The sequence below is a fragment of the Squalius cephalus genome (genome assembly GCF_949319135.1).
Source record: "Squalius cephalus genome assembly, chromosome: 22".
NCBI lineage: Eukaryota > Metazoa > Chordata > Actinopteri > Cypriniformes > Leuciscidae > Squalius > Squalius cephalus.
This window is the reverse complement of record NC_137143.1, coordinates 17274492-17286665: the sequence shown is the minus strand read 5'-3', so window position 1 is coordinate 17286665 and position 12174 is coordinate 17274492. Positions and strand designations below refer to the sequence as shown.

At 38.3% G+C, this 12174-nt stretch overlaps 2 protein-coding genes across 4 annotated transcripts in view; one reads left to right on the top strand and one right to left on the bottom strand.

Annotated features, from left to right (window-relative positions):
• tbl1xr1a (TBL1X/Y related 1a) overlaps window positions 1-9086 on the top strand; it is a gene marked incomplete at its 3' end in the record, with an annotated part of 70766 nt that extends 61680 nt beyond the window's left edge. For 2 of the 3 annotated variants that reach the window (XM_079856573.1, XM_079856574.1), the window contains 13 exons: window positions 87-232; window positions 1873-2092; window positions 2271-2403; window positions 2834-2975; window positions 3050-3113; window positions 3572-3669; window positions 4117-4177; window positions 4270-4391; window positions 4476-4550; window positions 5678-5805; window positions 7009-7174; window positions 7265-7366; window positions 7457-9086. In XM_079856573.1, coding sequence (XP_079712699.1) covers window positions 87-232; window positions 1873-2092; window positions 2271-2403; window positions 2834-2975; window positions 3050-3113; window positions 3572-3669; window positions 4117-4177; window positions 4270-4391; window positions 4476-4550; window positions 5678-5805; window positions 7009-7174; window positions 7265-7366; window positions 7457-7483 — 1484 coding nt within the window. Of the gene's footprint in view, window positions 1-86; window positions 233-1872; window positions 2093-2270; window positions 2404-2833; window positions 2976-3049; window positions 3114-3571; window positions 3670-4116; window positions 4178-4269; window positions 4392-4475; window positions 4551-5677; window positions 5810-7008; window positions 7175-7264; window positions 7367-7456 lie in introns of those variants that run through there. The other variant, XM_079856575.1, reaches the window with a different exon arrangement.
• A 994-nt stretch (window positions 9087-10080) lies between these two features.
• LOC307149940 (uncharacterized protein) overlaps window positions 10081-12174 on the bottom strand; it is a 128800-nt gene continuing 126706 nt past the window's right edge. Inside the window, exons 16-18 of the mRNA XM_079856572.1 lie at window positions 12034-12103; window positions 10946-11049; window positions 10081-10871 (exon numbers count right to left, since the gene is read on the bottom strand). Coding sequence (XP_079712698.1) covers window positions 10709-10871; window positions 10946-11049; window positions 12034-12103 — 337 coding nt within the window. The 3' untranslated portion in view covers window positions 10081-10708. The remainder of the gene's footprint in view (window positions 10872-10945; window positions 11050-12033; window positions 12104-12174) is intronic.

The following is a 12174-nucleotide window of genomic DNA, read 5'->3' as shown; positions in this document are numbered from 1 at the left end:
TAAGGGAGTGCACATGATACCCTCCGCTGGAGAGAAAGTTAATCCAGCAAGCGTCACACTGAAGTGTTTATCATTCCCTCTGGCAGGGTTTTCCCACTCGGCCTTCACATTCGGCATTGAGAGCCACATCAGTCAGTCTAACATCAACGGAGCCCTAGTGCCCCCTGCTGCCCTGATCTCCATCATCCAGAAGGGCCTGCAGTACGTGGAGGCTGAAGTCAGCATCAATGAGGTGATATCACAGCTTCAATTACAGATCAATCAAGGAGCTTTTTTTGTAAATTAACAACCACATTTGCATATTTACGATTTACATTTATTATGCAGATTAGTGAATCTTACAAAAAATTACGTTTGTTATATATAGGGAAACACTTCAAAAAGGCCCACACACTAGGGCTGAGCCAAAAATATTATCCAAATATTTTTTTCCATATCATATGATATCAATATTTGTCACGATACTCATTTACCATAAGTGGGGAGGGAAATGCTTTCCACATATTTGTTAGACCTTGAGAATGAATATAAACTTGTTTCTTTATAATTTAACTTAACAGAGTAGCAACATTTTAAGTTACCTTAAAATCTGTTTTTCATTGTATTTTTTTGGGATTCTGTGTTTTATCATAACTTTTATTGATGGTAGTTTTTCTCAAATGAAACTTGAAAAGCTCATTAAGTGACTCTCAAAGCAGCACTGGATATTAAGTTCATGTCCTCATATATTAGGACTGCAGACACGGAAAACACCGTGAGCGGCACGTCATGTGTGTGAGTTTGTGTATCAGACGAAACCGCTGTTCATTCCCAGAGTCACGCAGAAATCACTTATTAGCAACATGCACTGACTGGCTGTCATCACGTTTATTTCTGCTGTCTGATAGGCTGTTAGATTAATCCATAGTGAGTAAAACTGTCCAGAGCTTATCTTTATATATGTCCCGGTGGTTCTAAAAATAGGTTTCAGTTTAATAATGTAAAATTATAATTTCTTATTTTATTTCTTTTAGTGCTGTCAAACAATTAAAATATTTAATCACGATTAATCGCATTAATTTCATAGTTAACTCGCAATTAATCGAACATTTTTATCTATTCTAAATGTCCCTTGATTTCTTTTTGTCCCATTATTTTTTCTCATTGTATCAACATGGAAAAGTGGATCGGCTTGCTTTGTGCAAATGTTTTTTTTTTGTTTTTTTTTATTGAAAACAACATTGGCATATACTGTAGTGTTCAATTTCACACAATCATTCTCACTTGGAGCAAATAATCGCATCAGAGAATTTGCATCAGCTGTGTGCTTGGCCATCAAGTGGTATTTCAGACTGGACGTGCTGCGATGATAGCTCAGTTCACAACGACAAAACACACAGATCACTTTGGCCTTGTCAATGGAACCATTTGGCAACTTTTTAAAAGTAAACTTTCCATTCAGAATCTTGTTGGCATCCATTTCAGCATCGCGCTCGCCATCCACTCAAAACGTAACTTTAGCCTTCTACTCTTTGGCCGGCTCGCAAGCCCAAACAAGTGTGTGCGGCGTGCCTGTTGTTTTGTTTCCGGGTCTAGCTAGATCCGGTGTGGTGTTGTAGTTTTTCTAACGTTACTAGTTGTTGCAACAGCATGTGGAAAAAAACAACAAAGTTTGCTAGGCCAAAAAGAACTTTAATCGCGACGCTGTTAAAATGGGTTTGCGTTAACGCCGTTAATAACGCATTTACTGACAGCACTAATTTGTTTATTGGGGTTGAAGTCCACCCTGCAGATGTTTCTGTGAGGTTCACCCAGATAATGATATTGGTTGATGCACACAATCCCTTAAACGTGAAATGAGTGCATGGCTGACATGTTGATTTCTGTCCGCAGGACGGCACACTGTTCGACGGGCGGCCAATTGAATCTCTGTCATTGATTGACGCGGTGATGCCCGATGTGGTACAGACCCGGCAGCAGGCGTACCGAGACAAACTGGCCCAGCAACAGGCCGCCGCAGCGCCCTCTGCAACCAGCACCAACATGCAGGGTAACCCCAAAAACGGAGAGAACACCGCAAACGGAGAAGAGAACGGTGCTCACGCCTTACCGAGTGAGTCACCGAATATTTCTGGAACTCATTACATGTTTATCATTGTTCGCAATGATTGTTTTTTGAAAATGTTACATAATAGTGCAAATTTTCTAGCTTTCAGTAAACTGTGGCTGTAAATCAAAGAGCTGTTGCATCCTTCCTCTTAATGATAGACGTCATGTGATATCATGTGCAGATAACCATGCAGACATGATGGAGGTGGACGTGGATGTGGAGATCCCTCAGAATAAAGCCATGGTCCTGAGAGGTCACGAGTCGGAGGTCTTCATCTGCGCCTGGAACCCCGTCAGTGACCTGCTCGCCTCTGGGTCAGTTGTATAGTCTCTTTCCATCACTCTTTTTCATCCATTCATCCTTACGAGTACACAACAGGAACGCACTGATCCAGTACCTGGATTGGTAACGGTGCTAATACTGACCTTTTTAAATGGATCTGTATCTGTCAGATGTGTCAATACTCTGGATTAGTCATAGCGTTTACCCTGTACTTTCAAGCTCCAGAAAGGCTATACAAGTATCCAAAAGTTTACTTTGGCACTCTAGTAACATAAATTGTTATTTTTTAGTAGCAGTTTATATTTTAAATACCAATCCATTCCAAACAGTGTGAATACATTATATAAACATCAAGATTAGAAACTGTCAACAGATCCGTTATTGGGAAAGAACGAGTGTGATTGGTGCATCTGTAGATGAAAGGGAAGTCAAAGAGTTATTTAATACTCTGGCTCTCCACAGGTCTGGAGACTCAACGGCACGCATCTGGAATCTGAGTGAGAACAGCAGTAGTAGCTCTACACAGCTCGTCCTGAGGCACTGCATACGGGAAGGAGGCCAAGATGTGCCCAGCAACAAAGACGTCACATCGTTAGACTGGAACGTGAGTTCAGCTCTGACAACACTCTCTGTTCTGTGTATATTGAAAGACTAACGTTTTCACCTTGTGTTTTTCAGAGTGAAGGTACACTATTAGCTACAGGCTCCTATGATGGCTTTGCAAGAATATGGACTAAAGATGGTAAGCAAAGTTATTTGCCTTCTGTATCAATATGTTTTTCTCTCTGTCTATTCAGCAGTCTGATAAATACGGAGTTCTGTCATGAAACCCTATAGGGCGCAGCTGATTGGTTCCTTTTGTTTCAGTAGCTAATAAGCTTGCTGCTCAACCTTCAAATACTTGATCTGCATTTGCTGTAGCAGTGCAGCGCGCTTTCAGAAAGCCTCCACCTTCCCCAGCTCCACCTGTATAGATATGCTAAGTGTAATTTATGTACAGCAGCATCATGTCTTTCTTGCCCACCGCAGAGTGTTGTGTATGTATTGGCAGTAGAAATTCCTATACTTTCTCTGCAGCAGCAGCAGCAGCAGCAGCGTAGCAGATCTATTCCGCCAAGACCAAATATATCAACATTGTCATATCCATTATAATGCCAAACACTCTGAGAGTTGTCATGACAGTACTGTGTTCATTCACAGGTAATCTGGCCAGTACCCTGGGGCAACATAAAGGTCCAATTTTCGCATTAAAATGGAACAAAAAAGGAAACTTTATCCTCAGCGCCGGTGTTGATAAGGTACGAGAAAGAAACAACAGTCTGTGAAGTGTAGTAAGAAAGCACTCAGAACAATAGCAACATGCTACAAACTACTGCAATACCGCATAGCAACACCCTGACACCTAAAACGATAGTTAATCTGGAACAGGGTTTCCCAAACTGGGGTTACTAAAATATTTGATTAGATATTTTGTTTACCTGCATGTCTTGTGGTAATACATGCAAAATTACTGAAATATTAACTTAATCTCAGGGGGTTATTTCATGTAAACATTATAGGGGTTCGACTGACCAAAAAGTTTGGGAATCCCTGACCTAGGACACTAGCATTGTAGTTCTGTAGATCCACTACCCACATTTTTTTTTTTCAGAAAATGTAAGTATCTAGTGAATAATTAACCTAGTTAATAGTTTATATTAGTCTACCCTGTCACAGATGAGTTAATATTTCCTCTTTTTCTTCAGACAACAATCATTTGGGATGCTCACACAGGGGAAGCCAAACAGCAGTTCCCGTTTCATTCAGGTTCACAGAGATTCCACTTTATTCTTCATAATATTATACTAATATTGTGTAAAATGCTCTTATGCTGTGGCCTTTTCTCCCTCTCACTTCAGCACCCGCTCTGGACGTGGACTGGCAGAGTAACAACACGTTTGCCTCCTGTAGCACAGACATGTGCATCCATGTGTGCAAACTGGGCCAGGACCGACCCATTAAGACATTCCAAGGACACACAGTAAGAACTGTCTGCTCATCCTGCTGTTTCCTACACTTTCAGTCTGCCAAAGGGACGAATATCAAACTGTTTTTCTGTCTCCAGAATGAAGTTAATGCAATCAAATGGGATCCGACTGGCAACCTGCTGGCGTCGTGTTCTGATGATATGACTCTCAAGGTAAAAGTCCTTACCACACTGGCTACACTATATAGAAATTCAGAATCGTATTTTCATATTGTGGAATCAAGATGACTGCAAGTTAGGGCTGGGCGATATGGCCAAAAAATCATATCTCGGTCTTTTTTGGTGTAATGGCGATATACGATATATATCTCGGTACTTTCTATTTGGATAAAGCAAATCTGTATTTTAAGAAAAAAATTATTTCACAACCCGCCTAATGATATCCTACAAACAATGTTGATATTGAAGGATATGGAAACAAATATAGTGAATGTAATGTAGGCTATGCAATATATTATGTGCAAAAAAGGTGGTTAAAATCACATTACATTCTAACATTGTAACATTACAATCTAAAAACAAAAATAATGCCTTTGTTTTAGGCACCTTTAGTCCAAGGCTAAACTAAAAATGAAAATAAAAACAAAAGCACAAACTAATTATATTACCCTGAATTTGATTACACCAATTTCATAAAAATATACTTGTAGGTTTAAAATTCCACATATGGCACATTTATTGTCTTCAACAACAAATATTTTAGCAATATGTATATTTTAGTCAGAATTATTGCGCTACTATTCTATTGTGCTCCGTCTGTTTGGCGCTCATTCACGGAAGCTTGAATTTTAGCGGAGATTCACTTGCAGAAGGCTCGTCCGCTCCTGACAGTGAAATGGACATATTTGTTTGACTTTCTAACATTTACAGATGAAGAATATACCTGTGAAATGTAAGTTAAGCACTGAGGAAACATCTCAAGTATTTATCTGTCAGTCAGCAACAGTATCCGTCAGAGCATCTGACAGGGCAAGATGCTTTAAACTTGTTAACTATATCCTACCAGTCATTTTGAAAACCTTAATATAAGCTTGTGTCATGTTTAGGACAAATTGTACTACACTTTCACTGCAGCAGCTCACACTGCGTCCTCCGCTATTTTTCAGATGTACTCGTATCAAACTACTGTTTGGATATAAACGTTATTGCCTCATTCCAAAAAAATATATCGATATATCGTGCAAGTACATGGTGCACATTTCTGTGCTGGATGGTGCAGTGTTTTGAAAATGCAAATGCTGTCCTTGTAATCTAAATCATTGCTTCTTCCAATGTCCTAGATCTGGAGTATGAAACAGGACACTTGTGTTCATGATTTGCAAGCTCACAGCAAAGAAATCTACACTATAAAATGGAGCCCCACAGGTCCAGGAACCAACAACCCCAATGCCAATCTAATGCTGGCCAGGTAGAGTCACCATCCTTTAATATCCAATTCACCAGCTGCTACTCTATGATAATAACTACTACTATTTACAAATAGTACGGAATTTTCCCGCAATCAATCCATCCACTGTTGTACATCTTCTGAAAGAGTACAGATCAAAAAAACAAGTGAAGAAGCAGAAACAAGCGATAGAAGATAGTTTTTTTTTTGTTATATTGTATTCCCAGATATTCTCAGGGTCTGGGATCCATGAAAGTTTTGTGAAAAAGATCAAAAACACTTGTGGTGGCTGGCAGCCAGCTACATATGACCTTAGTGCATTTGGTGTTCACAATGTAAGTGCACTTAAAAGGGGGCTATTGAATCAGATTTACTGCACCAAATGTGTTCTCAAGGGATGTATGATGTATTGTTGCCATATCAAGTGTATGTGTTAGGGGTTGAACAGCCTTTTTTTTTAAAGTCGACTTTTGTCATTAAAGTTGAGTTGAGTAGTCGCTGATGACTTTATTAATGAACAAATAAGCTTGAACCTCGAGCTGAGACTCAGACGCACAGATACGGCACATGACAGTGCTGCCCACAAGGCTATTGCTCCTACATAACAGCTTATTTGTATCAGTTCTTTTGTCTTTGGGTCATTATATTTCCGTTCTAAATCAGAGACAGATTCTGAACGTTACTGTGTGCGCGCAATCTGTACGTGAGCATTACAATGCAGCAGCGCATTAGTTTAGAACGCCGATTAACTTGCTTGTACTCTAAGCTGTTTAAAACGTGCATTCACCTGATCAATTTTGAACATCCAGATGGTATAATCAAACATATCTTGTGGAGCACTCCCAGAGTGTGCATTTATTTGTCATTTTAACTGTTGAAAACAGTGTAAAAGTGGACTTTAAAGGCTTCTTATTCTTTTGTGCCCTCTATAGACCATGATCAGCAACTAGTCGACTTCAAGCTTAAGCATCATAACAGAGCATTGAAGTCCATATGAATTTTATACATTTTGTCTAAACATTTCCTCTACTTTTTATATTTTGATTTACCTTTGCTGGCATATAAAAATTTGTACTGTTAAATATAAGCTTTAGCAAATCTCAAAATTAACGGTATTTGCCAGTTTTTTTTTTACGTTGCATCCCCAATAAAAATGTGTGCTGTTAAATAAAGCCATAAATAACCTGAACACAAACTGATTGTGTTATTCTCTGACAACTCTAGTGCTTCCTTTGACTCCACTGTTCGGCTTTGGGACGTAGATCGAGGCATCTGCATCCACACACTAACCAAACACCAGGAGCCCGTGTACAGCGTGGCCTTCAGCCCTGACGGACGCCATCTAGCCAGCGGCTCTTTCGACAAGTGTGTCCACATCTGGAACACACAGGTAAGACTGGACCTTTTCTGATTCAGCAGATGTAGAGCAGATGCAAACACCGCAGCACGCTCACAACTCTTTTGTCTGTCATTTCCACAGACTGGTGCTTTAGTCCATAGCTACAGAGGGACAGGGGGCATTTTTGAAGTTTGCTGGAATGCAGCAGGAGACAAAGTAGGAGCAAGTGCGTCGGACGGCTCTGTAAGTACAAGATTCCTCTGTGCTGCAAGCAAAGGTTATGGATATGTGTTAATGCCTACATGTATGTAATATTTTTTGTTTTCATTGTAGGTTTGTGTATTAGATCTGCGGAAATAGCGCTACTTGCTGGAAGCCATGGACCGACTATGAATGTGTACATAGCCAAAATGACTGTCCCTGACCCTCAAACTGCTACAGTCCCCTAGTGAACCATGGCCAGCCACTACAGACAAACAAACACAAGCACCCTGACGCCACGGGCCGAGCGCAGAGGATGTGATTCCAACCAGAGACATTCAAATGACTTTTGTAAGGTGGGAAAAAAACAAACAATATAGCCGAGGAAGAAGAAAAGACAAGAGGACTGGTGTATGTACCAAATTTGGAAGATATTTTACTATTTGTTCTTCAAAACCAATCTCATCAAAATAAACAAACGAAAGGATTTTAATCTTTGTTGGTAGTTTCCGTTTCAGTATGCAGACATATCAAGCGTTTTCTTTTCTTTCCCCCTCTCTTTCTTTCACACATTTGATTTGACGTCACAGCTGCATGATTCCAGGACTCATGTTTTCCTCCGTTTGACACAAGTACAGTTATTTAGTCTTTTGGTACTGGATGTTTTGTGATTTCAACAGTGTGGGGACATGAAAAAAAAAATCTATTTTCAATCTTTTTCTTGTTCTTCGGTTTTAGTTTTTATGCTATGGTGTAACTGTTATCCCCCTCGTACCCCGTTCCCCCCCAAATGAGGTACATTAACCACACAACATAAAAAAAAACAAAAGAACAGGCACGCACATCTTCAGGAAATACATCTGTTCACTCATACTAAATTTAGTTCCCCTTAAAATGAACACCAACAATTCTGTTCCTCAGGTCGAGACGTTTGAGCAGCCGAGGACCGTTTGACATGCATGCAGATTAAAAACAAAAGACTTGCTTTAGGTTTGCAGTGTTTCGAATTAAACTCATCAGCTTATTTTCAAACATTTTAATAACTGGATTATTTACTTTGTCTTGCAACTCCAGGCAGTTAAAAATACATTACATTAAACATTGAGCATGTTTTTTTTATTGGAGAACTCAAAACTTAAAGCAAGTCTGATGCTATCAGAACATTGAACAAACATCTGAATGACATTATTTAAATGCTTTTGAAGGTAAAAATGACATTTTGGGATTTTCTGCACTACCATGTGAGATGCTGATGTTCATTTACAGTAATTGCATGCATGAGGACAGTCTATACTAATGTGCTTTTGGTTTTTCTCAGTGTTTAGACGTTAAACTTCCATTGAGGGGAAAAAGTAGTCACAGACCCAAAGAGTGCAAAAGTCTGTCTCTGTCCCATGATAGACTCTGAATCTCTTTTTCCTCCCTCAGAAAGATATTTTAGGACATCACATGATGTTTAACCTTGAATTTTAAACAAGGGCGTGGTATTTGGTCTGTATAAAACTGATAAAAAACACATCTGAACACTATTTATTACAGCCTACGACAACAGAAGGGTGTTTGCTCTTCTCTGTAATCGCCCCAGCGTCTGCCTGCCCACAGCAACCTTCAGTTCCCCAGTGTCATTTCTAATCATTATTCTTACTGCGTCTGTGTCTCCTGGACTTTTTGTACTCTTTTAAAACTTTTGTAATTCATATTTCTTTGTAGCTATAAAAAAAAAGAGTAAAGAAATAAGCAAAAAAGAGAAAAAAAAAAGAAACCCCAACAAACTACTGGAGGTCGGTTTGAGGGTGTACAGCTTAGACCTCAGTTTTGCTCACTCTGAGTCCCACGTGTTCTCAGATGTCCCCACACCTTTGTTTCCCCAGTCAAACATTTTGGTTGCAAAAATTCCCCCTTGCATTGCATTGATCTGTTTTGTCATTTGAATCAGATCTGAAGTCCAAAATAAAGTATATTTTGATATTACGCCTGTGGTTTTTTTTTTTTCCCTGATTTGTCTATTTAATATGAAATGATGCTGTAAATAAACTTTCAGAGTTCCCAAATGGATACAGTGACTTAAAAGAGCAGTTCAGACAAAGGAGAAAATCCATTATGCACCCTCATGTTATGTTAATTCAGTAGTTCCTAACAGTATTGGTTTGTATCTGGTTAATCTTGCTTCACTTCTTAACAAGAAGGACATCTAATTAGGCATTTAAGATATTGCTATCGCTTTTCCACTGTAATATGTCGAAGAAAAGCTGCTTAAACTTGAGTTTGGGGTCAGTGAGATTATGGTAGCTGTGAAATGCTTATTACTTTCTATTATAATGTATCCAAAAATATAATTTATTCCTGTGCTGGCAAAGCTGATTTTTCAGCATCATTACTCCAGTCTTCAGTGTCACATTATCCTTCAGAAATCATGCTTAATATTAATATCAGTGTTGGAAATAGTTGTATTGATTACTATTATTTTTGTGGAAACCTTGATAGATAAATAGAAATAGAAATAATTAAAAAGTTCAAATAAACAGCATTTGTATTAAATAAGAACCTTTTATAATATTCAAAAATTTTCATTCAATTTATTAAAAGTGTCAGTACTGACCCAAACTTGTGTGTGTGTAATTATATAAACACATATATTAATATTAGCAATAGCAGAAATCCTGTTTTTGGTTGAACTATTCCCATAAGAAGCCATAGTTTAATAACAGTCATGCTTTATCATTAGATGCAATTAATTTTGCCAAGAAAGTATATTTAACCATTTATTACATTATAGCAATAAAAACAATTTTAAAAACAGAAAACTGTGTATAAATAAACTAAAGCGGCGTGATTTATACATGCGTAAACATCTCAGACCCCTCGAATCAAATCACTATATTTTATTCTGCGGTTTATTCCTTGTCAAAGCTCTCCAGCCTTGCTCGTTAAATCACAAATTGATCTACTGGACAACAATAATAGCCCATGATTCCCTTAAAGATCTCTTTGTTAATAGTAGCAGCTTTTCTGGGAACGTTGCTATGGTTTGATCGTGCGACTGCGGACTTAATCACCGGGCATTGTTGACTAAATCAAAAAATGCTTCCATAACTCACTGAGAGTACATGCAATTTACTGGATTAAAATGAAGTGGGGGGATATGAAATATATTTTTAGCATGCGTGAATGAGGGGTCATTTTGCCTGAAGAACAACTATAAATCTTTTGCGTGAGACGTCATCATGATAGTTTTGTAAATGACCGCCAGAGGCTTGTTCTGTGATCAGTGTGTGCTACCATCCACAGCAGTGAAAACATTAGCGGTGTTGGGTTTGGTGTGAGGTAATAACTGTCCATTCCTGAGGGATCTCAGCTGTTGTCCCACCTGATATCCAGTCTCTCTCATCCAAGAGAAGAATTGGTGTGGAGGACGAGCGACACGTTCTCAGTGATCTCTATGATGGTCTGGAAGATGTCGTAAGCCACAGCGAACAGGAAGTAGATGGGCAGCAGCCAGTGGAGCCTGAAGAGTCTCTCGCTGGCCTTCAGAGGAACCGCCAGATGCCTGTAAACATGAAGCAGCGGTGAAACAGGAGAACGGATGCACATGCAGATGCACAGATGCTCAAATGTACTCACTTGAAGCGCTCAGATCTGGAGGACCTCAGCATGAGGAAGATGAACAAACCCACCTCTGTGTTTAAGGAGAACGAAACCACTTTGTCAAGCATCACAACAAATCCCTGTGCAACAGAAAATGGGATGGAAAAGTGACTTAATCAGGATTAGATTAGAATCCATGGCACGTACAAGGTTGAAGTCAGTGTCGTTATTATTAACTAAAAAAAAACTGAAAACACTTTATTTTAAGGTGACAGTTACACATAATTAAGCATAATTTGCTGTTATTACTATAGTAAGTACATGTAGTAATAAGTAACTATAGAGTATATACTAGAGTGATGGGTTAGGGTTTGGTTTAAGGGTTAGTTACTGCTAATTATACATAATTTACTGTTACTACCATAGAAATGATGTGTATACAAGTACAAATAAAGTGATACCTTAAAGTTTTGTTGAGTTAGATTTTTTTTCCCACACTTTAATTTTAGTTTTGTTTAAATGTTTAAAAAAAAGTTCTTTTTTTAAAAATTTGTATTAATTAGTTTTAGTTCTTTTAATACTTCAGTTAACTAGCAACTAGCTGAAATAAGTTAGAGTTGGGGTAATGATGGAAATAAAGCTGAAATAAAGTACAATATAAATATTAAATGAAAAGCTATCAAATGGAAAAAAAAAGTTGAAATACTAAAAATATCAAATAAAATTGAAATAAAAGATACATATAAGAACTAGTCTGACCAACTAGCAATTAGTAAGTTCTAATCAGTTCTACTTTTCTGATTCAAATAAGACCAATTTACGTTTATATGTAATTGACTTTACAAAGTTATAACCAGCCTTGAAAAAAGTTCGATGACTAACTAGCCTAAGCAACCGGCCACTGATTTATATTTGAACATATTACTACCGTCTACTTTCTCTGTAATCATTAGGGGGCTGCTTGATCAATTTTGTTACATTTATTCAGCACACATCCTTCCTCTGTCTAAAAAGATGTATTGCAGTTTGAAACAGAAAATGAAATATTTGAACCTAATACACATGGATCATAATCACATATTATTAGTATAAACTCCAAGGATCAGCTTCACACGAGTACCGACCTTTGGATCACAAGCTGAAACTACAAAAATGAGGCCAAAAGTCAGAAAGGACATGAAACTGCTGAAGAACCTGGAAGAGAGGAAAGCAGAGAGGTTGTTGAGTCTGGGAGTTATTGCGATTTATCAAAGCCAGTGTTTTTA